Here is a 26653-nt window from a genome sequence, read left to right as displayed (position 1 = left end):
AAGACGTTAGCAGGTAAAGTTCTGAGCCAAAGATGATTGAACAGAAAATGTCACCAACCCACTAATAAAAGGGAAGATCTATTCAACTATACATAAAATGATTAGTCCAACCCATTACAATGCGAATTAATCATACTACTTGACACAGATACAAATATATTCTTTCTACTGTAATCACTTAGTGCATGGGTAGAACAACATAATTGTCTTCCCATACACCTATCCAAATTCAGGCAAAACAATGGTTTGTATATGACAGAAAACACTTCACAGCAAGGACCCGAACCTACAAATGTTTTGCCAGCTACATTTAACAAAGACTAGTCATCCTTGGATGAATTAGGCAAACTGGGGCATTCACAAATCTCTTCCGACAATACAAATTCAACTGCATGCAGATACTTGTATTTTGTTTTAAACTGTGCTTTGGATGCTGCCTATTACTCAAGATTTACACTAACAGACCAGTAGGGGTCTACACTCAAATCTCAGAGCGACAAAATATTGTTTGCTTTTTCCTAAAAATTGAGAGGAAAACATATTTGTTGCATTGTGATGAAACAGTAACAAAGGCACAGACAAAGGTAGGACTTTGGGAACTCATGAACAACCTACATCCATACAATGAGGACCAAATATGTTTAGCCAATTCATCAAAAACATAGATTGTGATAGTCTGTAAAACAAGAACTAAGCTTAAAGATAAATGATGCATGGGTGACAAGTTGTTTGTTAGCATGCTTGAAAATAAATTCTATCATATGCAGATATACAAAAAAGAAGAAAAGACCAAATACATTACATTTTAAAAACACAAGATTAAAATAAATGTCCACACTTATTTTTTTTAAATCACAGTATTTCAGTCCACATAACCCACTAATCTTTCTGGACATCTTTCCTATTAGAAAAAAAAATTCTTATGCACCAAATGGCAATATTTGTGACAGGATTTCTTTGGCAGAATCCACAAAAGCTGTGGTTAGTCAACATGAGAGTTAAACCCCACTGTTGTTTAAGGTAACCATCTTGCATAAATAAAAAGTTGCACAGATGCCATATTACATATACTGCCTTTATGAGGATATCCTAGTTGTACTTTAACAGGGCGTTAAAAAAGTTTACTGTTTCGGAGACAAGTTTTACCACTCTGTGTACTATTTTCACTTTTAGGCCTCCTCAGTATATTTTCAAGGCATCAGAACTAATGTTCATAAAAACTCTTCTCAGATAGTGCTTACGAAAATGTATGGGGCCTGGGAAAACCATAATATGCGCAAGTGGGTTCATCGTCTCGCTGACATATTCTATATAAGAAACCAGATGTATGCCTCTACAAGCCTGCATAACTCAAAAGTAGGACCTAATAGAAATACATTTTCGTATAAGATCTACATATAAAGGATTAAGGCCACAGTACAAATATCTTTGAGAAGCCATGAAGTAGAATATTCACTCCAGCTTATACCAGTTTTGAGTTTCACAAGGGAGGTTAAATCATCCCTTGAACTGAATGCCAAGATCATTTGCAGACCACTTATTTCATCAGACATTGTACTGCTTCCGAAGTTCTACAGCATGGGCAGCTTACGTATAAGGGAAGTTTGTTGACCTACTCAATTAGCGTTATACCTCACTGATTGGAAACTGCAGGAATCCACAATTTAAGCTAGATCGCATACTGCGGTATGGATGGACTTATGGGGAACATTTTATGAAGATATTTGCAATCAATGATATCTGATTACTTAGTGAGATAAGGAAAGGAATGCATACTGTCTTTAATTCATACACTTTCAGTAGGGGAGCAAATCATGATTTACCACCAATTTTGCTATTACAATGGGAAATGTCAGCACTTATTCTTGCTGTTAGATTCTCAAAATGGCAGGGAGAGACAAACAGTACAGTAGTATGTATACTATCTTTGGCTCATACACTTTCAGTAGGGATGCAAGTTATGATGCATCACCAATTGTGTTATTACAACAAGAAATTCCAGCACTTATTCTTGCTGTGCAAGTTGTTAGATCCTACCTTTAACTTTTCAAGTTGTTAGTTCCATTTTAAACTGCTATCAAGAATGACACTTAAGCACTGTTCCCAATAAGCTGCGCGTGTGAGCGCGCGCGCACAGAAGTCACCCTGAGCGCGCAGTGTGCTGTATTTAGCGCGCACTCCTGCGACACCATTTGCGCCGCCGCTTTTAAAATGCGAGTGGCGCGAAACACTGCCATTTGCTGAAGACGCCGATTCTTACAGTGCACAGCTGCAGGGTTGATTGTGGTCCGTTGAATTAGTATTCGTGCAATTAACGTGAATACTAACTCAAAGGGTCACAATGAACCCCGCATCTGTGCACTGTAGGAAAAGGAATGAAGAGTGTCAAACACGGCGTGTGCTAAAGCACACGTCGTGTTTGACTTTGCTTTTCTTTTCTTAATTGCGCACAATTGCTGGGCTGCTTGTGATCATTCATGTTTCCTTCCTCCAGCTGTCCTTTAAAGGAGAGATGAACGGTCACCCATAGCAATCAGCAGCTGCATAAATGCGACACTGTCCACTCTCTGGAAAACCAGTGACTTTTGGAATGCATTTCCTCAGTTAAGCACTGTAGAAATTATCCCTGAAAGAATAATCTTTAAACAGCCGATTGCAGCTCACACGGACAGAAAAAGTTAAATCCCTTCTTAAGTACAGTAAGGAAAGGTTCGGCATCATCAACTCCAACAAAAACATATGGCTGTATAACACTACAAAATAACTATCTAAAGATGTACAGGCAGACACATTCTTCGCAATAAAGCATTCTCAGTAGATCCTGGGTGACTAACTGCTTTAAAAATCTACATAATCGAAATCAGCAACCAATCACATTCAGCCTGCCTTTTCCGGACACACACTGATTCCCTGCTCTCTGCTCCCGAAACATGCAGAGGGCTACAGTGTGAGAGTTAAAGATCAAAGAGGTAAACAGAGCGTAGCCATAGTTTTGTTTCGTGCTTTGACCCCCAACAACAAACAAATTTTTACTTATTGAAAAATTAAGAGAACCAGTTGGTAAACTCACAGCAAAGACTATCTAGCGTTACTTCCACAGTTTTCTGCACTGCACTAAATGAGCACTATTACCATTTCAAGATGGCTATGCATAGTCAGACTGTGCGAAAAGTGTTTTATTACAGATCAGACTGAATCACCAGAGCACTTACTCTGTCGAAGCAAAGCCGCACCTGCGCTCTGATTTCACATCATACTTTGCAAAAACTGTAGGAGGTCTAGGAACTATTCTTGTTCACTGCCTTGATTTTGATGCTCGAGCTAGCTGTCACAATCATTTCCAGGATGGTGTCAATATCAGTGCAAACAAGAAAGTTATCCTAATTATCCTTCACCACTGAAACCTCATCGATACCTGTCCTTTTAAGAGTCATGCCATTGTTTCTTGCTACAGCAATATTTGTTGCCAAGGGTATAGTTTCACTTTCCTGTATTTTAATTTTCAAACCAAATGTAAGTATGTAATGGCCCTTAAAACTGCTAGGTTCCACAGAAAATGTGTTAAAAAACTTCAAGCCATTCGTTGACATTATTATGTGATCTATGCAAGATGAGTTTCAACTTCCTTGATAGGCAAATTGGGATAAGTTTCTTTTTTCTACCTTCCTGTTCCAATAGTTCAAGGTTATTTTTACACAACAATTAATTTAATGTTTCCCCATGTCTATCATGAGGGAAATTATCCTGATTGGTTCCGAAGTCATCATTATAACCACAAATGTCTAAACCTGAATATGGACATTTATTAATATTAAAATCCCCCATCCAAACAAAAATACACTTTGGCTCATATCCTTTACAGAATTCTGAAAACAGCAACAAGGTCTCCTATGACTCTGTACCTTGTACTATTAAAAACATTATCATAAAAGTTTATCAATACAAATGTTTGCTTCATATCCATCTGCAAAAGAGCCGGTTGAAAGAATGGGGAATTTGTATAGGTTTTCTTTACAGTTACTAGGGCAGTAGTGGATATCAATTTTGCCAAGCTGTCTTTGGCCCTCCCGTGGAGTGAGGGTTTTGCAGGGGAATTTATTGTGACACAACCATCAATATTAAAATTCTGTGCGTGCCACATTTCTTGTAGAAACAGCAGCTGCACGGAGTAAATATAAATTTGCCATTACTTGTTATCAATTTTGTTTTTGATCCCTGCTACATTCCAAGATCTCATGTTTAGAATCTTATCAAGACATCTTTCACTTGGTTTCTTACATTGCTGCGTACCCCTTGTATCTTTATCCCTTATCCAACTAGATTTCTCAAGGATACCAGTGTCCACCTGCTGTCAGTCTTGTTTACCGAGGCTTGAGAGAAAAGCAAATCGTTTTGAACAGGGTATAGATAAGCTCTGTCTTTGATTTCTTTGTTGGAAGAATTGTTGGTGGCCCGGTTTCCAAAAAAGGATTGGTACTGGAGGTACATAAGGGAAGCCTAGGGGGGCAGCTGTAATCCTATCCTCAAAATCATTAAGGTGTTGATGGCTGGCCTGAATGGTAAAAAGGCGGGCCTTTACCATATTTGGATGGTGAAAAATGGCAATAATACAGTCTCCATTTCCTATTTTATTTAAGGGACCAATCCAGTTCACCCTTCTAACCCTGAAATGATTTCCAGAGCACCACATAATTGGAGTGTTTTGGTCCATCAATCTGACAGGTCCAATGGTATTGTTCAGAAAGACGTGAGTTGATAGTATATAAATTGGGAGTGCAATATATGATGACACTGTATAGGTCTAACTTTGGTTCCAAAATGCTTTTTATTTCTTAACAACCATTGACAAAGCCAATAGACTTGGCTGCTTGTAGGTGTAATGTTACTTGTATTATATATATGGATGCAATGACAGAAGGAGCAAAATATCAGTAGGGTGGCACACTATGCGATGCACATATTTTTAGCGTAATTGCTTTTAAGCCACACCCTTAATTGCATCGGTTACACCCCTTTGAAAGGTCACAGAGTATTTTCATCCCACTGAAAGCCCTGGTCTACACATGCGGTCAGGTCTTGGCGCACATAGCCTTGGATGCAGCGCACACAGACCTTACTCTGCTGCACACAGAGGAAAATAATTAGAGGGAACATTGCACTTAAGTGCTTTTATTCTTATTCCACCTATAGTTTAGATTCTTTTACAAATTATACAGTGTGTGTGCCTTTACAAAATGTCACCACTTTCTTTTAAGACTTTTTCAACAAAAAAGGTTAAAACAGTACACAGTTATAAACATCTAACACATCAAGTAATTTTAAGTTCAATGGGCTTTTGGTCAATTAGAATTAAATTATCAGCATAGGCTATGAGCGAAACATGGATGACTGAGGTAATGGGGAAAACATCTAGATGCTGAAAGGTGATCTGACAAGTCTGAAACCTAAGGATTAAATACGCGTGGACCACTGATGCATCCTTGTGTAACTACATTGGTTGACTTGAGTTTAGACATGATATTTCCTGAGCAATCAAGTTGCACCAGCATACAGGTGTTTGAATGTAGGGTGCAAATTAATGTCTCTGGCAAGATTTGATTGCTAATTTTGTCAGCTTTTTCCACAGCATATGCCTATCTACCCAGTCAAAGCCACACTATAGTAAACAGCACCACTATACAGCTTACAGTGAGAAAACAGACCATCAAAAGCCAAATAATGTAAGCACATTCTGAGCAATTGATATATCATTGAGAAACCCTATCTGAAGGGGGGAATTATAGCTTTTATTTCTATCTAATAAGTTAAATCCAACAGATGAGCTTTAGCTAAAGGTTTGCTCTCTGCATCAAGCAGACCAAATCATCAAAAGTACTATCTCTTTTTAATGAATGGGCAGTAGGATGAATCCACCACTCCATAAATAAGGCAGTCTGTCTTGTCCAAAATGCAGCTTCTAGATTACTTTTTTCTCCCCACAAACATTGCTTGGCTACTCAGCTCCTCGGCAATCTTCACTGTCTGTCTATTGAGAACCGTAATCCATTCAAAAGCTCTACGTATCTAACAATTTGTTTTACAAGCCTTGATGCAACCATATCTGCCTACAAGAGCATTACGCTCGACAGATCTGAACCTGGCACTTATACCCCGTGTCAGAGGATTCAGAATGGAAAGACGTTCTTTTCAAGTCCTAGCTCTGACCTTATGGATTCCATACCACTTAAGCTAAGAAAGATCCAGAATCATCAGATTTTTTGGAAACAGTTAAATACCTAGCTGTCCTCAGTCTAAGCTGTATTTGGTCTTTTCTTTGGTGGCTTTGGCTCTTTTCTGCTATTTTTGTCACCTCAGTGATTAGCACCAGGAAGCCCCTTCATGGGGAAGCTGTACCCTTTAGAACTCTTTTTAACATAACAGATTTTCAGCTTGCGCTGTGCTTGAAAAAAGATCTAAAGTCCTTATACTCAGAAATTGGGGTTCAGTCTAATGCATCGAAACAGCTGGGGTCAGTTGCCCATGTATTTTTGCTTGTTTTATTATAGTTAAAATATTGTCTACAACCCAGTTCTTCATGTACCTACTACAATAAAAAAATTATTCATTGTTATTTGCAAGTTTACCTTGATATAACGAAGTCCCAAGTTTTTGCATGGCTTTGTATGGATCTGTTGTTCTCAATTGATTTTAAGGACTTGCATGAATACTCAACACTAACCAAGGGTCACAATCTGCAGGAATCTTTACGTTTTAGCACTAACCCCATGACAGTCTACAGGTGCTATTTGCGTCATTTTTTTATCTGACAACATTGTCTTCCAATAGGCTTTTCTGCACACCTCCACTCTTTTTCTGGTGTAGGGCTAAAGCATTTTAGCGACAGTCCGGATAACCTTCATAAGATCTTTCCTCTTTACTGTACATTCAGTGCCATACCATAATTCGTGTTTCACTACAGTCCTGCAACTCCTCTGGGTAATTGAGGTAGTAAACCTTTCATATGATTTGGCAAATTAGCTTCATCGGGAGACTCAATGAGTCGATGCAGTGGGCATCCCACACTCCACTCTACACCAGCGTGAAAGGCTGGCAGTCTATCTCTTCCTTTTTGCACCTTCAAATGTTTATTCCCGACAATAGTTGATCACATTACATTGGGATCTGTCTGCAGCAGCAAACAACAGTATTATTGGTACAGTCATACATCATACATATCACACAGGCTGGACAATGAATAGTGAAATGGCCAATAAGCTTTCTAATTTTTAAAGCTAGCATGCTTTCCCTCAAGTCTTTGCTGCTTAGATTAATGGGTCACTTAACACATTTACAGACTGGTGACCCTTAACGTGAATCATAGATTACGAAACAGGAATCTTTTGCCCCAAATCACATATTGCTGTTACGATCCCCTGCTACTAATATTGGTAGATATCGGACAGGTTTGTCCACATATGAATAAAACCTTCAGCATTAGATCTGCTTTTTAAAAAAACTTTATTGGGTTTTTCGGTGTTATAGTAGCATTACAAGTTATAGCAATAAGCCTCAAAGTACATTACATAGGAAATACCATTGTAGTCCAGAGGCATAACATGTCATTCAGATTTATGCATTAAACATCAGGTAGTGATAAGAAATAAACCTAGGAGCTTTAATCTATCACTGTGTTAAGTGCTGCATTGTTTTATCTCAATCCAGAGGGAAACAAACTATTAACTTGGGGAGCAAAGACTGGGAGGTGCGACAAGGGGGGGCAGGTGTGTTCTGGTTCTGTGATGGCAGTAGGGAACGCAGGTCCAGGTGCAGGAAATTGCACTATAGTAAACCAGTGTGCTAGACAGGGGTGAGAGTAATTATGGGCTTGGGAAGGGCAGCCCTTGTAGGCGAGGTTGGCCAATTCCTCAAAGAAGAGTGCCAAAATAGATACCACGGATGGGCCCTATGAATGCAGGGATTCGAGATCTTTGTCAGTTGTTTGCCGGAAGGACATGCACAAGATGGCCCACTGCAGGGAGATGGGGAGTTGGTGCACCTGACGCACCTCTTCATATTAATGTACTTCTTCCTCTGCAGTGCCTCATTTGTGCTCTGCACTCATCCTTGCCTCCACTGGAGAGCCTGTAGGTGCTTGCCAGTGTAGTGAGATTGCTCGCTTGGCTAAAAGGAAGGCCAGGACTGCGAAGTGTGTTGGCAGCTTGTGTTGCTTCCTGCGCTTGAAGCAAGCAGGCTTCAAGCGCAGGAAGGTCCCAGAGAGATGCTGGCAGGTGTGTATGAGTTGCCTGTGGAGGGAGCCCACTCTGCTTGGTCAGTTGAGCAAACGGGAGAAGCTGACCCTCAGAGAATAAGGCTTCCACCTCAAGAAGTGAGTGACTCGTCAGGCACGCAATTCCCCGTCTGTGTAATTGCCCGACCTCAAAGCAAACTGACCTGGGGCAGCATGGGGGATAGAGCGGAGTGCTCCGGGAGAGGTGATGTATACTAGCTATACATCACCTTTCACTATCGACATTTGTATGGGATAGGTCATGACAGGCCACCTTGAGATAGCACTCAGCTGTCCAGTGGGTCAGCCACTGGAGCCGCGATGCTAGGAAGTGAGCCTCAAAGGATGGGGCCCCAGGGCCTCCCCGGTTCGTCAGCAGCTACAGCTTCGCCAAGGCGACTCACCAGCATCCAGTTCCCCAAATGAGTGAGCAGAGAAGTGGTATTAATTTAGCTTTATATTTTCTAGGTGGCAAATAGAGGTTACAGACAATGACCTCAATTTAAGGCCTTGTGCAATCGGACTCATCAGATGAACCACAATGCTCGTCTCCTCTGGCACCTTTAATTGGTGGCCTCTTAGGGCACAGGTGGGAGAAATTAAGGTTCTAAAAACATCCTTGGTCATCTCCGAAGAGGTGTAACAATCCTCTGTTCATAAATGTCCAATCTTTTCTTGTTACTATCGCAACTGCGGTAGTTTCCTGTAGACAATCTTAATTTTCCTCGGTTAGGGCATCCAAGAATTCATTACTGGTGAATAGTCTATTAAACCCTGTGACATTCCAAGACATTATGGATCACCACCTTGGTTACTCTCATACTCATTGGGGGGAGGAGTCATAATAAGGGTACCATTGCTTTGATTATTTAAATTTTCTCACACTTGGAACATGTTTTACTATAAACAGAGCTGAAGTTACTAAGTAATGATACTCTTATCCATTGCCAGTTGTTGCAGTTTTCACCACTTCCCACATCGGCCACAAAAGGATGTATCATATTTACTTGAATATGTGGGGAGTATCTGCTCCGAAAAGTCCACCCACATCATTATATCCATTAACGCTAAGTATTGTTCAAGCTACTAAACTTTAGACAAAGCAGGCTGGTTTAGTTCTTAGTTACATCAGAAGATATTCAGGTTTTTTTCTAATATGATTCTCACGATAGAGAGATAACCTACGTTCCAAGGTTGAGTTTGTTTTATTCCCATTGACAGTAATGTTTTAATCAAAATCTGCTGGTAGAGATAAGCGCTGGCAAAGGTAACTTAAGACGTTTCAAGTTGAGAAGCTTCTTTTTAAGACACACATTGAAGAGAGTCTGCATTTGAAGTAGTGACTTTAGGTAGATCTTTTAGTTCTGTCAAGATTTTCAGGAGGTTACCTCACTTCAGAAAATTGTAGTTCTCTCCTGAAAGGTACAATACTTTAAATATCATAGGCCAATTGAAATGGGTTTCCTCCCCTAGGGCTGCGATGGGCACTACATGAGCCCACTGCAGCAAAACGGTTGTACTAGAATTTGTTATAACATGACTCTTTTAAAGTCCGGTGTGGTTTCACTAACTCAGCAGCACTCATATCACCACAGTCAACAGTGTTTGTTGCTGATTGATACGAGATGGATATAGTTGAGGAATTGATGTTCTATTTCTAGCTACATATAAATTCCACTTTCCTTATTGGAGCCCACTTCAAGGAACCCTACATTATTCTTAGGACTCTTTTTTTCTCTCCTCAATGGTGTATGGAGAAAAGACTAACCCCAGATTCATCATTGTCATGTTTTGCGAGTCCTTAACCCCTTCGGCGCTAATGACAAGGTCAGCTCGTCATGGGCGTAACCTGCGCTACGCGGATGACGAGCTGACCTTGTCACGTAACGCGGGATTTTTAAAATCGCAGCGCGCAGCGGGAAAACCGCTAGCGCGCATGCGGTTAATAGCGATTTTTAAGGAATCGCTATTAAAGACTTGCAAAACAGGATTCATGTAGAAATCGCAATATTTTTTGCAATTTCTACAGCTTCCTTATTTGCGATTCGCTAATTGCTAATCGCAAATAAGGAATGGCTTTCCCATTCATTCCTATGGGCCTAAAGGCTAATTAGCGAATCGCAAATAAGGAAGCGATTTCAAGGGTGCCAGGGTGTCCAAAGGACACCCTGTAGCTCCCCTGAAATGGTAATATACACTGTTGTTGCGCACACACATGTCCAAAGGACATGTGTGTGTGTAACATACAACTTACAACATACAACTTGTGTAACATACAACTTAGAAAAATGCACTAAAGTGCATTTTTCTAAGTTTTCGCTATTTACCACGTAGTCAGACTTCGCGGTAAATAGCGCCCCCAGATTGCGAATTCGCAAATTTATATTGGTTCATGGATTGCATTTAAGGAATCTCAAATTGAGATTCCTTAAATGCAATTAATCGCAATTTAGCGATTTCTAAAAATGCGATTTTTGCATTTATGATGATGAATCCCAAATGCAAAAATAGCGCTCGCAAAGGGCCAGATTCTCAGAATCTGGCCCTTTGCGAGCCGTTTTGGGCTTGATGAATCTGGCTGTAAATGTAGTAAAGGCCTATGTCAACGAAGAAGTGTGTATGTGTCTGTTATTTGTGTACAGGTAACCTAGTCAGAGAGGAGATCAATTGGCTCAGTCGAACAGGAACAGTAAAAGCAAAGCATTGGAAACATCATAGACAATTCAGTGAATCATCATTACTGTTTTTCAATGTGGTTAAAGCTAAATGTATCCCAAAGCTACAATAATTCAGTGAAGTAACGAAAAGTTGGAATTGAGTTATGCCACGTCTCAAGACAGAAAAGAAGTCTTACTGCAAATGTATTTTGATTGGAAATAAATGTTCTTTACATATTTGCAGAGGGTACAAACTATTAAACCAGACACACTCCATCACTAAGCGTGATTACCTAACATTGCCTACTGATAATCAAAATCCCCATTAAATTATTTTTAGATTATTAGATTCCTCCTCATAGCCCAACCAGTGATCGACCTCATAATCCCACTGGGACAGTCAAACATTCCTGTTCATCTAGAGGGTAAAATTGATGGTGATTTTGTTATTATCCATAGGGCATGCACTAAAAGCGAAAGCTTTAAGAATAATTAATTTTACTCTCTTCAATTTCGGTCAGTTGAATGAAAACTTCAAATTACAATGTACTAGATCATGTACCATCCTCGAGGTGTTTATCTCTTATTTTTTAAACAACATATGGAGCTCAGATGAGAAAAATCTAGTTCCTCCTGGGATAACATCTGCCTGGGGGAAATAAAACTTCACTTGGTAACTGTCCGTCTTTCTGCTCAACAATGACCGTGGCACAATGTTGCTCAACAGCTACACATGTGACGGCCTAATCCTCAACTTTCTAACAGTGTGAGACTGCTGAACGTGCCCAATTAAAATATAGATACAGATTTTGGAACCTATATGCGGGCTTTCAGAACTTAAATCAAGCTGCCAAAAACGCTTTACAAGAAACTTTTTGGTGTTATTAAATGAACAACAACTCCAGGGCCTCTCAAATGCCCAGTTTACTAAGAAATCACGCAAAGTATCGGTGCAAGTAAAGTTGCTTCACTTAATTGTGAGAAAGAGAGAGAGAGAGAGCAGAAGAGATCCATATCTATGAATGAGTGGTGCTGTTCAGCCTGTGAGGTGTAATTTTGGCTGCCATGAGCCAATGCAGACATCCTTGTGCCATAATGTAAGGGAGTCTGCACTGTGGTAATCCTAGTTTTTGTATATGAAAGCGTGTCATAGTGAACACCCATGCACCGCCCATAGAATGCCCTTTTGATGCAAAGTAACAAAAGGAAGGGCATTGCACAGTTTAGCCTTATTTTTGGTTAAAATCCAATGCGAATTGTGATTTGCTTTGGATTGTACATACCAACCCAACACTTTGCATTGGATTTGAGTTACCTAATGGAATGCAAACCCAATACAAAATGCTTGTAAATCTTGGGCTTGGTATCTTTAATACCAAAGATAACTTTGAGGAATTCTTCCACTTCGTTGATGACATACTAAAGATCGTGTACTCTACCATTTTCATTAAAAAAGTCACAGGATAAGATGTCTCATCACGCATAAATATACAGAGTCCTGGGCACCTTATTTTTTTTTCCAAAGAGAACTCCATTTGGGTCGAGTAAAAAAAACATCCCAGACCTCAGACACTCCTCACAGTTCACTAATCCTTCTTCCTTCTAGAGATGTGAAAGACGCAAGCACCTCACCTCCCTTACTCGTTACTTGACAAAGGTGATCAATACCTCTCTGATACAATGACCAGTGCCTGATAGCATGGAAGGTCACACCCATAACAAGCCTGGCGTGGACTCTGAAGGCCTAAATAGATTCCACCCTGTGTCTAATCTGCTCTTCCAAGCAAAAGCTTTCGGCAGCTGTGTTGAAAAGCAGTTAGAACAATTTATCAAAGAAAATAGCTCTCTAACTGATGTGTAATCAGGATTGGTATTGGAGGGAGCATAGAGATAATAGCATTAGAAATAGTGAGAGATGAGCTACATATCTTTAACACTAAATACATCTTGTCTATTAATTATTCAGCTGTCAGCAGCATTTGACAGAGTCAACCATGCCCTTTAGCTCAAAATTATGAAATATGGATAGGGATCAGTAGAACAGTTTGGAGATGCTTTTGGTCACTTCTCGACAATTTTTCCAGCAAATGAATTTGTCCAGTCTTCCTCTGCACCAATGAGTTCGACAAGGTTACATCTGTCCCCATGCTTTTTTCAGTTTATACCCGGAACCTCTCTGTTTTCCTATGAGACAGCTGAACATCACCTATCACCCCTAGGTTGACAACACTAAGCTGTAAATGAAAGTTTCACTTAGGGAGGAAAGAATCAACCTTGCACAAACCCTGGGAACCTTCAGTCCCTCTACCATCTCAAGTTTAACCCGCCTGCTCTTCCTCATAATTGCCCCATACCTGTAAAATCCTGGCTTCATACAATAAATCAGATCAAAACTGCGAGTCATCTATTATCGAAAGCACTAAATAACTTTGCTTCATTCATGGCATAAACCTGAATCTGCACATATAAATGCTTCAGCAAGAGAAAAAGCATCCCTTCACAAATGTCCCAGTAAATAACTGAGACCAGAAGATCAGACCTCATCATCCCAATCCTGATAACTGCAATGACAAGATGCTTATTTAAGATGGCCTCTATATTCTAAAAGACTGTACCAGTGGGGCCAAACGTCAGTGGCAGGTAAATTGGTTCTGTCCAGAGGTTAGCTTTTACTTGGAGCGCGAATGCACTTAGTCGGGAATGGTCACTTAACAAAAGCAAGAACTTGAAAGCAAACATTTATAGGGAGCACACCCAAAGCCTATAATTACACGTTTTCTCCTATGTGGATGGCTCCGTACTGTGTTGTTTTAAAACATCTTAAAGTCATACTTTTGCAATATCACTTCGCCTATGACCTTTTGCTAGACTGACTCCATAGACACTAAGATTTAAGTGATCCAAAGAAAAATCAGAAAATAAATTTTTGTGGATATCCTTTGGACTACTACTGAAGTGTGAATTTTTTTTAATGTATAAATTATGGCATTCGTCTCAATAGCCCTTAATATTCAAAATCTTTACTGGAAAATAAAGGAAAGCCTTTATTCAACTCACACAAAATAAATGTTGCCAAGATGAAAAAAGCCAGGTCTTCAAGAATTTTCATAAGATCAACAGAACATGTCTAGCTTGCAATTCAATATGAAGTCTTTTCCAGCGTCTCGTCACAGCTCATGAAAAGACTCTGCCACCTAGCATGGCTCAGCGGAATTTGGAAATTATTTTTCAGATCGAAGGCATAATTTTGGTTTATTAGAAAAAAACTTGGAAGATAGAGGATTTGGGTGTGAATCATGAAGAAAGTTATGAACTTTTCAGAGGAAGATAGGACAAACCCTCTGCTTTAAAGAAAGTCATTGAAGTTTGGCAAAAACTGGTGATAATGAGTCAATTTTATTAAATTCTGAACCCGTCTTGTCTTTGGCTAACTCTAACACTGTACATATTATATTTTTTAGGCACTCCTTGGGTCTCCCCACACATTGTAAGATGCTCATTTGGCTAGGTAGTTTTATATTCCCTTTGGCTATTCCCTTATGTTAATTTCAAAACTATGTTTTGTATATTTCCTTAGGTTAACTCTAGCGTTCTATTTCGTATAGTTCCTTATGCATTCCATTGGATTTCCTGTACCTATTTAAAGTGATGTGCTAGGTGAGTCTTTGTTGAACTAAAAATAAAAATAAAACTGCACATAAATAAATACATACATTACATTTAAGATTAGATTAGGTATTAGATAAGGGCTCCGTAACAAAGATAGAATTTTGCACACTTTAGTGAAAGGTGTTTCTGAGCAGTAAACTAAAATACTCCTTTTCCCAAGACCATATATGCTTCTCTTTACTGAAAATTGTGTATACAAAAAATATTGGTACCAACGTCACTGAGTGATATACTCCGTAATTCAAGCGTACAGGTAAGAAACAAATATATGAGGCTAGGTTTATGTTACTACTTTTGGTTGCGTGGGTGCTGGTGTAAAGTGTGAAACAGACAATGATAACTTACCTGTTTTCTTCTTCCAAATCAGACAGGATCCTCTCCAGTTCACCTCTCTCCTCACCTTCCAGGGAAATCAGGATCTGGGCAGGACTACGTGGCTGACTCATGGGTGACTCCTGGTTCAAGCTTTGGCAGTAGTGCTGAATTAACAAATGCTCATCATCTCTGAAAAATATTTCAAATCAACAACGAATAAGCTTTTCTTTTGCAATGCTTTGTTGCTCTCCAGCAAGGTTTGCGCTCCACAAGTACCAATACATAAATACAAACATTTGCATTCTTTTCAGAGAATTCATTAGTTCATGTCACAAGTTCAATTGCATTTTTCCTCATGTTCCAATTCAAGGTATATGCCTTCTTATGTTCCACTTTTAAGGCAAAGGGACCATCCATCTACCAACCTAAACAATATATTTATCATATAACATTTTGACCAAACAAAGACTCTTGCAGGTGACATCATCTTTGGTTACATGACTCTGACTGGATGTCTGCCAATCCAATGTGAATGAGGTTGATCTTTGAGAGGGACACTCAACATAGAAATAAGTAAGGTTCCTTAAAATATGTAAGGTATATGTGGGGTCAGGGATGAGAGAGAGAGTATGTTTGAGGAATAAAATTGTACTCGTGTATATAATGCCAATTGTTCTCCCCCTGGCACGCAGACATCGTCTTAGGTCAGTGCATACAAAGAAGAATCAAATGGACAGTTAATGTCTGGTTCCCACTGATCAGCTTCATATTCCACAGAATCGTACATGCAAGCTGCTACGTATTTTGGTCCAATCAACAGCTCAATAAAACACCAGCCTTTCAATTCTGAGGACGGTGCTTACATCTTTCCTTAAGAATATGGCAGCACGCCAACAAACAAATACACCCATGAGTTGATAAAAAGTTACATGTTCTGTTCGCCGCCTAATAATGTGCCTGCATCTCATTAATAAAGTGCAGTTAAAGCCTGAATGATACTGTGCTCAGCAGTGGAAACACTGCTACTCAAATATTTAAAAGATTAAAAGTGGAGGAAAACATTGTTTTGTTGACTGGAATTCTGCACATGTGCATGTAATTGTTTCACCTTTCCAAACGAAAGCACGTTTATTTTTTTGATTTGTTAGGTTTATGGTTAAATTATGTTGGAGTCTGAAGTACATTTTACATTTATAGTTTTGTTTGTGGACAGCCAGCAGAGTTCATAAATGCTTTGGAATAAACTCCAAACGTGTACACATTAAAAGAAAACAAATTGTGGGTGAAGAAGCAGTAAGGAAGTACGGAGCCTGACTGAAATCATGTTGACCCATTTTTGACAAAAATCGATACTTTAAGGACTATGAGTTAACAGTATGAAGTAAAGTTTGGATTTTGGACAGAGAATCAAAGATCTCATTATAAAGAAATGTGTAAGGTTTTAGATTCACCTCCAGATTCCCTTGACTAGATCCTGCTCCTTGCTCATGACCTAGTGGTCAAGTAATGGCAAGTGAAATCAAATGTATTTTATTTCGTACAGCACTCTCAAAATATTCACATCAAGAAAATTCCTATTAACCTTTTTTTTCGCAAAACAAATAAAATGTGTTGTTAATTTAGGTGGAGGGATCCTTTAGCTTTTCCTCACAGGTCAAGGGCATAGTTAAGAAAAAATATCCAATTGATGCCATGGTATGCATGACCACTCCCCCACACCAAGTGTTACGTGGGAATCATAACACACTTTGTGCTATTCAGCTAAACAACCGAAATAGTGTTAAAAAAAAGGAAATTTACAAAAGATTCAATAGCAACATTCCAAAATGTGTTTTAAGATGAAGATAAATTCGATTACAAAACACCTAAAATATCTACATTTTGCTTCCAGTTACCTGGAGTCAAATTCAGTACCTATGACTTACGTTCAAATCCTGTCAGGTCGTGGGTAGGAATACCCCAATAAAATAGCCCTCTACAACTATGGGCCTACTCAGGTTCAATAGTTGATGGCTTCATCAGTGTGCCAAATTCAACCACAGTTGCATACAGCTCCGGCCATCGAGGATCACCTAAAAATGGTACAGGTCACAGAAGTCTTTTCTAAATGACAACACCATAGGAACGGTACAAAAGGGGGTGGTGATGGACGGAGCATCTGAATCAATCAAACACTCACACCCAGTCAAAAGATCTGGGTTTAATCCATCACCGTTCTTTAGCCCACTCTGCCACCCCAGTTCAGACATGGCCATATGCAAATCAGTCTGACCCTGTGCCTCATTGGAACAGTCCAGCCACAGGAACGACACATCGTCCCACCCATCTCACATTGGGGGTGAGACCATCTCCATCAACAAGCTTCGAAAATATTCCTATTACTTCATCCTCCTCTTCTAGATAAGTGTTTTTGCTGCACAGAACAAGGTCATTCCAGTGGAGGAAAGTGTATGTAAAGTGACAAGATGCTGTGTATGCTGCTGAGAACAATGTTGAGAAAAGGGCCCCCTGCAACTGGGTGTGAGCGAAGACCTGGAACACGGCAAGGACCTGGAAAGACCTCCTGTTCGACATCAGACGTTCCCACACTCTGCACACCTTCAGGAAGCTCCTCAAGACCTGGCTCTTCGGCTGACCCGGGCCTGCACCACCCCCACCACGCGCCTTGACACCCTCACTGGTGAGTAGCGCGTTTCACAATTGCCTGATTGAGTTCTCTAGGCAGGAAATGCAATCAGCGGACAATAACCTAGGACACTTACATTAATTCATATAGACAACATTTCCAAAAATATATATAAGGCAAAGTGAAAGAGGGCAACAGAAGAGATATCATTTGAACAATGATGGTTATTCAAATTTCAATAGTGATATAATGATAAATTCCAAAGAAACAGGATACGATCTCATAATATCACATTCACACTGCATTCGCGTCTACAATCACACTCATTTTATCCAAACTATGATCGATGATTTAAGATAACCATTTGAAAATCCACCAATTATCTTTCACAACTGAATATTATTATATCCAATGCCCAGAAGCACCAGACCTTGTGGTGCACTTTTCAAATAATTGTTTTCTTATGTACCTTGCTTTTATAGGTTGGATTAGATTAGTGTGATTGTATTTTCTGAAATGTGGTCTACATGAATTAATTAGAGTTGCCTTAGGTTTCTGTCCGCTGTATGCTGCATAGAACACCATATTGAATTAATATGAATAAAATATATAACAAATAGAATGTGATGTAATGCTGTTCTGGCTTCTTACAGAATGTTTGAACATTTTCACACTACTTTTTATAGCTCCGGTATGTTCAGAGATTCTTGCTTGCAAATTTTATTATACTCCTTACACACCTAATGCTGCTTGTACATACACAATCCACATAACTGACACTTGAATTGAGGAAGCCCCCATTTCCATCTTTTAGTGCCCTAAGATTTTCTGTAAGCCACCTTTTTCTTTAGAAACACCTTTTAAATGTGACAATTATTTTTGAAGCAACCTATTTTCATTCCACCGCCAACAGGGCTGCACAGCCCTTCATAAAATACTAGTAACAAATCAAATGTAACATCACTTTAAATAGTGAGAGCATACAAGCTTGTGAAAAAACATGGCTCAAGAAATTTGGAGCAAAGCACTGAATAAATGAGGCAGACGAGATGCAACACCTGACAGAAAGTTTTGATGAGGTAGGGTTACATAAGTTAAGCTGTGGTGGGTTTCTGAAAAGGGAGCCTATCAGTAATTAAAGGGGCTTCATTGGGGAGATTGTATCAAACTCTGAGGGCAAAGCAGGAAAAGGCTTACTTGGGTTTGTGATCCCTATATATGGATGTTTCTGGCATGAGTTAGGACTTGGTGTGCATAGATCCAGTGTCAGCTGCGATCAATAGCTTGTTTTCAGAGTATGGAGATTGACTTAAGGTGTGATGATTAGGGAGTAGACCTTGATTGTTAGCTTGGCATCCAGGGGGAGGCAATGCAGTTATGTTAGTACTAGTTTAACATAATTGCACCTCTATACTTCTATTATCAGGTATGCTGAATGATGGTATATAGTTTCATCAAGTGCCTAGGACGGTTTGTTTGTAGCTGTCCTTTAAGAATAACATTGCTCCATTTTTGTGACAAACCCCGCCTGTGAAATCCTTATAAGAAATGGTCTAACACTGGAGTATCGAGTGCGAAGGCTTGTGATTGGGTTTGACGGATTAATCCCCAAGGAAGAGAGGCTGTACAGCCAAGCTTAGAATCAGCATGAGGAGTCAGAATACATGAGTAGGAGTGACTCAGTTTGTGTGGATTAAGGTTTACTGAGAGTGAACCACTACTTTTTCCACCTTATCTGAAAAAGCATTTAGGGAAGAGAGCCAAAACAAGTAGATGACCTTTAAGGGCAGCAAAGTGCTGTCTTCATTCTTAACAGGTAGAGATATTCATGTTTGGTCCCAAGGTATGCAGAGGTTCTACATATGATGAACTGAGTGAGGGACAAAGTGGATGAGTGACCTAGCCGATGGAGACTGAGCCAAGGACTGAACGATTCAATTTTCACAAATGATGATCTTCTTAGAAAGAAGAATGAGAATCAATTCAATTTCACTCTTGCTAATATCCGAGATGTAAAAAGTAGCTTAACCCCGTTAGCCATTGCACTTTCTTTTCTCTTTGGCGCTAACTTTTCTCTTTGGTATTCATATTTCCCTAATATGTCTAGGTGTAATGGTCTTTAAATATGCTTCCAGGCCTGTAAGGACTTTATTTACCAGCCTTTGGAATGTAGCAGGTGTATTATTCAAACCAAAAGGCATTACAATAAACTGATAATGCCCACTAGGGGTTGAAAATGCTGTTTTTGGTTAGGCATCCTCAGCTAGCCTGATTTGCCGATATCCAGCAGTTAGGTGAATTGCACTTAGATACTTGGCTGAGGCCAAAGTGTCAATAAACTCTTCTGCCCTAGGAATAGGATGAGCATCAGTCCTAGTGACTGCATTGATTCCCCTGTAATCCTCACAAAACCTCATCTCTCTCTTACCACCCTGGGTGTGAGGTTTAGGTACCAGGACTACTGGGCTAGCCCAAGGGCTATCTGAGGGCTCAATCGCTCCCAATGCTAGCATCTTTTGGACCTCTGTCCTGATGCAATCTCTGACCTGGTCAGGCTGCCTGTAGATTGTATTTTTCACAGGTTGACTCTCACCTGTGTCCACTTCATGGGTGCACCAGATGGTTTGACTGGGTGTCAAAGAAAACAAATGCCTGTATTGATTGAGGACCTTCCTACAATCAATCTGCTGTTGACCAGTGAGGCTGTTTGCCAAGACTACACCATCAACTGATCCATCATCAGGGTTCTGTGAGAGGTGGTCAGGGAGTGGATCAATCTCTTCCTCCTGTCCCTCATCAGTTGCCATGAGCAAGCCCATGTCAGCCCTGTCAATGTCTGGCTTGAGCCTGTTCACATGGAGCACCCTATGGGGGAATCCTGGGAGTACTAAGGTCCATTAAGTAGGTGACTTCTCCTTTTTGCTCATGTGTGGCATGGGGTCCACTCCATTTATCTTAGAGAGCTGCTGGGGTCACAGGCTTCAACACCCACACCTTCTGCCCTGGCTGATAAACAGTCAGCACAGCCTTTTGGTCATGCCAAGCTTTTTGCAATTCTTGACATGCCTCAAGGTTTTTGCTTGCCTTCTTCATGTACACAGCCATCCTTGAGCGGAGACCAAGAACATAGTTCAATATGTCTTGTTTGGGAGGTTTGAGAGGAAACTCCCATCCCTCCTTCATCAAACACAAGGGACCCCTAACTGGACGCCCAAACAAAAGTTTAAAAGGGCTGTAATCAACTCCATTTTGTGGGACTTCTCTATAGGCAAAGAGACAGCAGGGCAACACAACATCCCATTTTCGCCTAAGCTTTTCTGGGAGGCCAATGATCATGCCCTTTAGGGTTTTGTTGAACCTTTCAACTAACCCATTGCATTGTGGGTGATAGGGTGTGGTGAATTTGTAGTTCACGCCACACTCCTTCCTCATTGCAGTGACATAATTAGATATGAGGTGTGTACCTCTGTCAGTTAAGACCTACTTAGGAAAGCCCACTCTGGAAACAATTCCCAGGAGGGCCCTGGCCACCACTGGAGCTGTGACGGTTCTAAGAGGTATAGCCTCCGGATACCTAGTGGCAAGGTCCACCATCACTAGAATATAACTGTGCCCAGATGCAGTTGGAGGGTTCATGGGACCACTTATGTCAATCCCAACCATCTGAAAGGGAACCCCCACCACAGGTAGTGGTATGGGGGGGATTTTGTGGTACCACCTGACCTACCACTGGCTTGACAGGTGGTACAGGAGCGACAAAACTCCTTGGTGTCCTCTGACATATGAGGCCAGTGAAAGTGAGGAACAAGCCTGTCCTAAGTCTTACTTTGGCATAGGTGTTCTGCTAAGGGGATGTCATGTGCAAGGGTGAGTAGGAAGCCCCTGAGCCTAAGCTTAGCTTACTCAAGTTCAAGAAATTGATATTCCCTATGAAAAGAGTGGTCCCTCTTGCTAGATACAGAGGTCCCTACAGACTGTCCTGGGTGATCCGACTCTGCAGCGGGAGATCTAGATCCCCTTGGTAAACTCAGCACTCTTCCAGGAGGGGTGACGAGGGGGCTCTCTTGGCCTTCTCCACTGACTCCTGGGAGATCTGAGCTGTCCAGGTGGGACCCATCTTGGTCCTCCTGGCTGGGGTTTGAATCTAGGTCATTAAATGTGTCACCTCTCGACCGGTCTTCATTCCCTGTCCCACCTACTCTGTCCTGTTCATTTGACCCAGGGGTCTTCCTAAGGTCATCTAACAGTAACATCTCAATTAGACATTGAGTGTTGGCACTTCTCCCTGTCTTCAGCTTTCTAGCGGAACACAAGGCTTTACATTTTTGGAATGAAAGCTCACTGTATTTAGAGGACAGAGCGTCACTGGCATCCTCTTTAGTAGACATACTAAGTGTGGTGAGGTGTTGCACCGACCTAACCTAGTGGGGACTAAACTCTGAGGTTGGAGAAAGGGTGTGCTAAATCCTTGACTTACCCAACCCTAAGTTCAGTAGAACTTACTTATTCTAAGCTAGAATCATATGTACCTAGTACTTAGTGGTTTTCAGTTAATCTATACAAAGATGTATCTGGTAAAACAATGCAGGCTTGAATCCCACCGCTGCCACCAATGTGAGAAGTTGGCTTGGTATATGATGTCCACTAATTAAAGTGGACACCTTGCACCAGTCCAAACAACCCTTACGGTGATTTAAGAGGTCAAAGATAACCTTTGACCGCTATCCAAGTGGTAGCTGTGGAGAGCAGCCTTCAGGCTTAGTCTTGAAGGAATGTTAAGCAGCTTGTTTTACCAGAATGCAACCTTATTGTATTGCTTAAATGAAAAGAGAACCACACAGTAGTAAAAATGTGTATTTATTATTATAGCATACCTTAAATACTTCACAGTACCTGCTACACGCTGATAAACACAAAGCACACAATATTGTAGCACAGAAACAATCGTAAGTAGTACTAATACACAGTGGGCTCCAGGGCAGGGGGAGACCAAACCATATATTAAAATACTGGTATAAGAACCATGACTCGAGTCAAGACAGTGTCTAGAGGATGTAGAATCGCTCAGACCCCAAGGAACCACCCAAGTTGAGTAAGTAGGGGCTTTTGAAAAACAAAGGGGAGAGCAAGGGATGGTGTTCACCTGTGGTGAACGGAGAATACTCCTATTCCCCTGGTCAAGGACTGAGTAAAACAAGTAGAGGAGTATCAACCGAAGTAAAGCTGAAGGTTTCCTAAAGGGGGGTTTTCAATGATGAAAGGAAAGGATTCATCCTTTTGTAAGAAACACCTCACTCAACAACCTAGTGGTGACATGCTTCATCATCGGGGTCCACCCTGGTGGCCTAGCGTCACCAGGGTGTGCTTCAACACCTGTAGTACAGCAGGTTGCTCCACCCCCCTTTAGGAAACCTTCAGCTTTACTTCGGTTGATACTCCTCTACTTGTTTTACTCAGAGTAAGTAGGGGCCCCATGGAGGACGGGTGCAATGTGGGAACACGACTGCGTGCTATGTACAATTCAATGGGTGAGTCGCTGTTGCAGTTTTAAAGTTTAAGGACCCTTCCCAGTGGATTACAAAGAAGCCCTTTGGATCATAGGAGGTTTGAGAGCCACCCCATCCGTGAATACAGTAGTACCAGAGTTACCTATTCCAGGGAAGTCGGGTGCATAGGGCTGAAATGGTGTTGGAAACCACTGTTGATCCCAATGGAGGACTTCAAGGAAGAGCCACTGCTGAGAAGAAAAGTGTCAGTTGGAATCCAATGGTGGATTCTAGATGAAGAGTACCTAAAAGCAGAGGGGACAGAGTCTGGGGCACCCAGGAGTGACCAGAGGCTCAGTAGACTAATGCCCACCGATGTCGGGTGCTTCAGGTGTGAAGATGAGGTTCTTGACTCTGCAGCCACCGGGACCAGGAGATGTCGAGGACGACCAGGAGCCAGATATGAGCTGTCCCACAAAGGATGCTTGAGTGATGAGGGGTCGGTGTCCGGTTGGAGCACCAACAAGCCTTGGCAGCGGCAACCCACAAAGATGGTCAAGTAAAGTTACGGTTCGGAGCAGCAAGGTCAAGGAGACTCACTAAACACAGTGGAGTCATGGCAAGCCTGAAGCAACCAGGGGAGCCCAAGAAAAGCAGTGTTGACCCTCAAGAGGACCCACAGGCCGGAGGCACAGTAGTCGCAAAGGGACCTCGAGCAGAATTACAAAGCAACAACCCACGGAGCACTCAGTGCAAGGAGTCCGAAGTTCTTAGATGAAAATGGTGCCGAGGTTGTGGCTACTCAGAGCCCCGTGCACTTGTTTCTGGAACACCAACAAGCATATGCACTTGTAAAAGTATACGGTGCACATGGGTATGCGTATTGCAGCCCCCATGAGAGATTCTGACCTCAAAATTGGTGACAGGACAGCTCGGACCCTGTCTGTGGTGGAACCCACGTCATGTGTTGCTGGAGCCTTGGAGTCCGAAGGAGCTCAGGATCTGCAGACCGGTCAGTTGCGTTACGGTGCCTGCAATTGCAGGAGAGTGACTCCTTCCTTCCAAGGGAGATGTCTAATTGTCCTTGATGCTCCACAGGTCCTGCACGGAACCTGTATGGTGCACGGGCACAAACAATGCTTCAGACTGAGAAGGATACAAATTCGGGCCCAAACAAAGTTCCGCGAAGTCCAGGATGTCCACAGGGTCAAAGTTCAGTGGTTTCTGTTTCAGAATCTTGTCCAGGTCGAATCTAGGGTCCTACAGCCAGGTAAGTCCTTTTGTACCCACGAAAGAGGGTTGGAAAGATTCAGGGGACCCTTGCAGAGGAGGGTCAGGACAGTGGGGAGGTGACTCCCATGTCCTTTATCCAGTTTCGCGCAGGAGCCAAGCTCCCAGGACTGGTTTGAACTGGACTATGCACAGAGACACTAAATGTGCCTCTGATGCAGAATTTCAGTCGTTGGCAAGTGAACCCATCAACGCCTAATACACTAAATCCTGTCTGAGAGGTGATCAAACCTCCCTGTGACAGGATGCCTATTGTTCTGCCTTCCCTCGAGCTTAGCTCAGCAGCATGAAGGCAGAAATGTGTCTTTGGTCGGCAGCAACCCTTATGGGCTGCTCGGGACTAGAAGGTTGGTACCTGGAACACCAAGGACCTCACAAAGCTCGTTTCTGAGGGGTGAAATCATACCTCCCACACCGGTTACCGGTGTGGGAGGTATGATTCCACAATGTTTGATTCCAAACACGGGTTGCTGGTCGATCTCCTCCCTGAAGGAGTCAGGAGCGCTGGCATCGGCAGGCGTTGTGTGCTGCGGTGCGAAGTGCAGCGGTGCTGTGTCTTCAGGTCACTGTGAGAGCAGCGGCTAGGTGGCGGCGTCAGATGGTGTCGTCGGTGAGACCAGGGTCGTGGTGCGAGATGAAGGCGGTGCTCGTCGCAGTGCCATCAGGTCACGGTGCAAGCAGCGTCGCCGTCGTTGCTAAAGCGCTATGGTTGGCTGAAGAACTGGAGTTGATGGCGCCGGCGTCAGTAGGCCAAGGCTGCGGTGCGGGATGAGGGCTGTGCGTCGTTCAACTTTACGTGCGGTGTCCTCCTTGTTGTCGGGGATACCAGGGCGTCGTCGTGAAGTGAGGTGGTGCGGTGTACGGTGCCCACAGGTCGCGGTGCGAGCAACGTCTTGGTGGTGGTGTCAACAGGCGTCGTCAGGGAGACCAGGGTCGCGGTGCGGCGTTGCAGCAGTGCCATCTGCGGTGCCAAGGCGTCATTGTGAAGTGGTGCGGTGCCCACAGGTCGCGGTGCGAGCAGCGGCTCTGTGGCAGCATCAGCAGAAGTCATCGGTGAGACCAGGGTCACGGTGCAGCATTGCTCTTTGCAGTGCTTTCAGGACACAGTCAGCAGCGGCGTCGTAGACGTTGTCGAGTTGCTTTTCTTCTGTTGCAGCACAAAACACACAGTCCCCACTGCTGAGGGCAGAAGAGCTTGAAGTCTTTGCTGTTCCTGAGACTTCTTGAACAGGGGGCAAGCTCTACCTCAAGCCCTTGGAGAAGCTCACAAAAGTAGATTGCAGAAAGTTCAGTCCAGTCCTTTCACTGCCCAAGACAAAAGCAGCCACTGCAGGCCAACACAGCAAAGCGAACAGCAAAGTGGTAGTCCCTCCTCACAGCTTCTTCAGCTCTTCTTCTTGGCAGTCCTCTTGATCCAAAAGAGTTCTAAATTTCAGGGGTCTGGGCCCAATATTTATATCCCAAAATCCTTTGATCTCTTAGGCAGAGAGTGTCTGTGCCCAGCCAGAACCAGTTCTGCCTTCTCTGGTGTGACTTCCTGGCAGGAGGTGGAGACTGCATTGTCAGAGGCAGACCAGGCCCTTTGAGGTGCAAGGAAATCTCCTCCCCCTTCACCAATTGCAGCCCAGGTCTATTCAGCCCTTTCCTGACCCACCTAGACTATCTGGAGCCACTCCTGCTCCCCAGCCTTCTGTCATACAAAACCCAGCAGAGGCGCACAGGATGACGGAGCAAGAAAATACCTTCTTTCTAAAAGTCGTATTTTCAAACACAGAATGTAAAAATCACCTTTACTAAAAGATGCATCTTTAGAGTCTGAGTACAGGCATACTAAACGTTATTTTCTTACCGATTTCCCCGGGCCAGTTATGTTTATAAGATGTTACAAACATACTTCCCATTTTGTCCTATGGGGAACAGGTAGCCTTGCAATAGTGAAAAACAAAACTGGCTGTAATTCACTATCAGGACATGCCACACACACCAGGGCATGTCTTACCTTTCACAAACACTGCATGCTGCCCACAGTGGTACCTTGGGCCTACCTTAGGGGTGCCTGACGTGTAAGAAAAGGGAAGGTTAGGGACTGGCAAGTGTGTGCACAGGCCAAGCCGACATGGCACTTCCAAAACTGCGCACAAACTCTGCAATGGCAGGTCCCAGTTACCTTTTAAGGGCTACTCGCGTGGGTGGCACAATCAGTGCTGCAGACCCACTGGTAGCATTTGATTTCAAGGCTTTGGCACATGCAGTGCACTTTACTAGGGACTAACAAATAAATCAAATATTTAATCATGAAAACACCATCATGAAAAGACCATGGGCTGGTTATGTTGGACTCAAA

At 42.2% G+C, this 26653-nt stretch overlaps 1 protein-coding gene across 9 annotated transcripts in view; it reads right to left on the bottom strand.

Moving 5' to 3' along the window:
- The window catches only part of DMD (dystrophin), a 6826337-nt gene that overhangs the window by 82440 nt on the left and 6717244 nt on the right, over window positions 1–26653 (bottom strand). For all 9 annotated transcript variants that reach the window (XM_078657819.1, XM_078657824.1, XM_078657821.1 and 6 more), the window contains one exon: window positions 14938–15096. In XM_078657819.1, coding sequence (XP_078513945.1) covers window positions 14938–15096 — 159 coding nt within the window. The remainder of the gene's footprint in view (window positions 1–14937; window positions 15097–26653) is intronic.

The sequence above is a fragment of the Lissotriton helveticus genome, chromosome 8 (genome assembly GCF_964261635.1).
Source record: "Lissotriton helveticus chromosome 8, aLisHel1.1, whole genome shotgun sequence".
Lineage (NCBI taxonomy): Eukaryota > Metazoa > Chordata > Amphibia > Caudata > Salamandridae > Lissotriton > Lissotriton helveticus.
The sequence above is the reverse complement of the archived record's forward strand: the minus strand, read 5'-3'. Positions and strand labels throughout refer to the sequence as shown.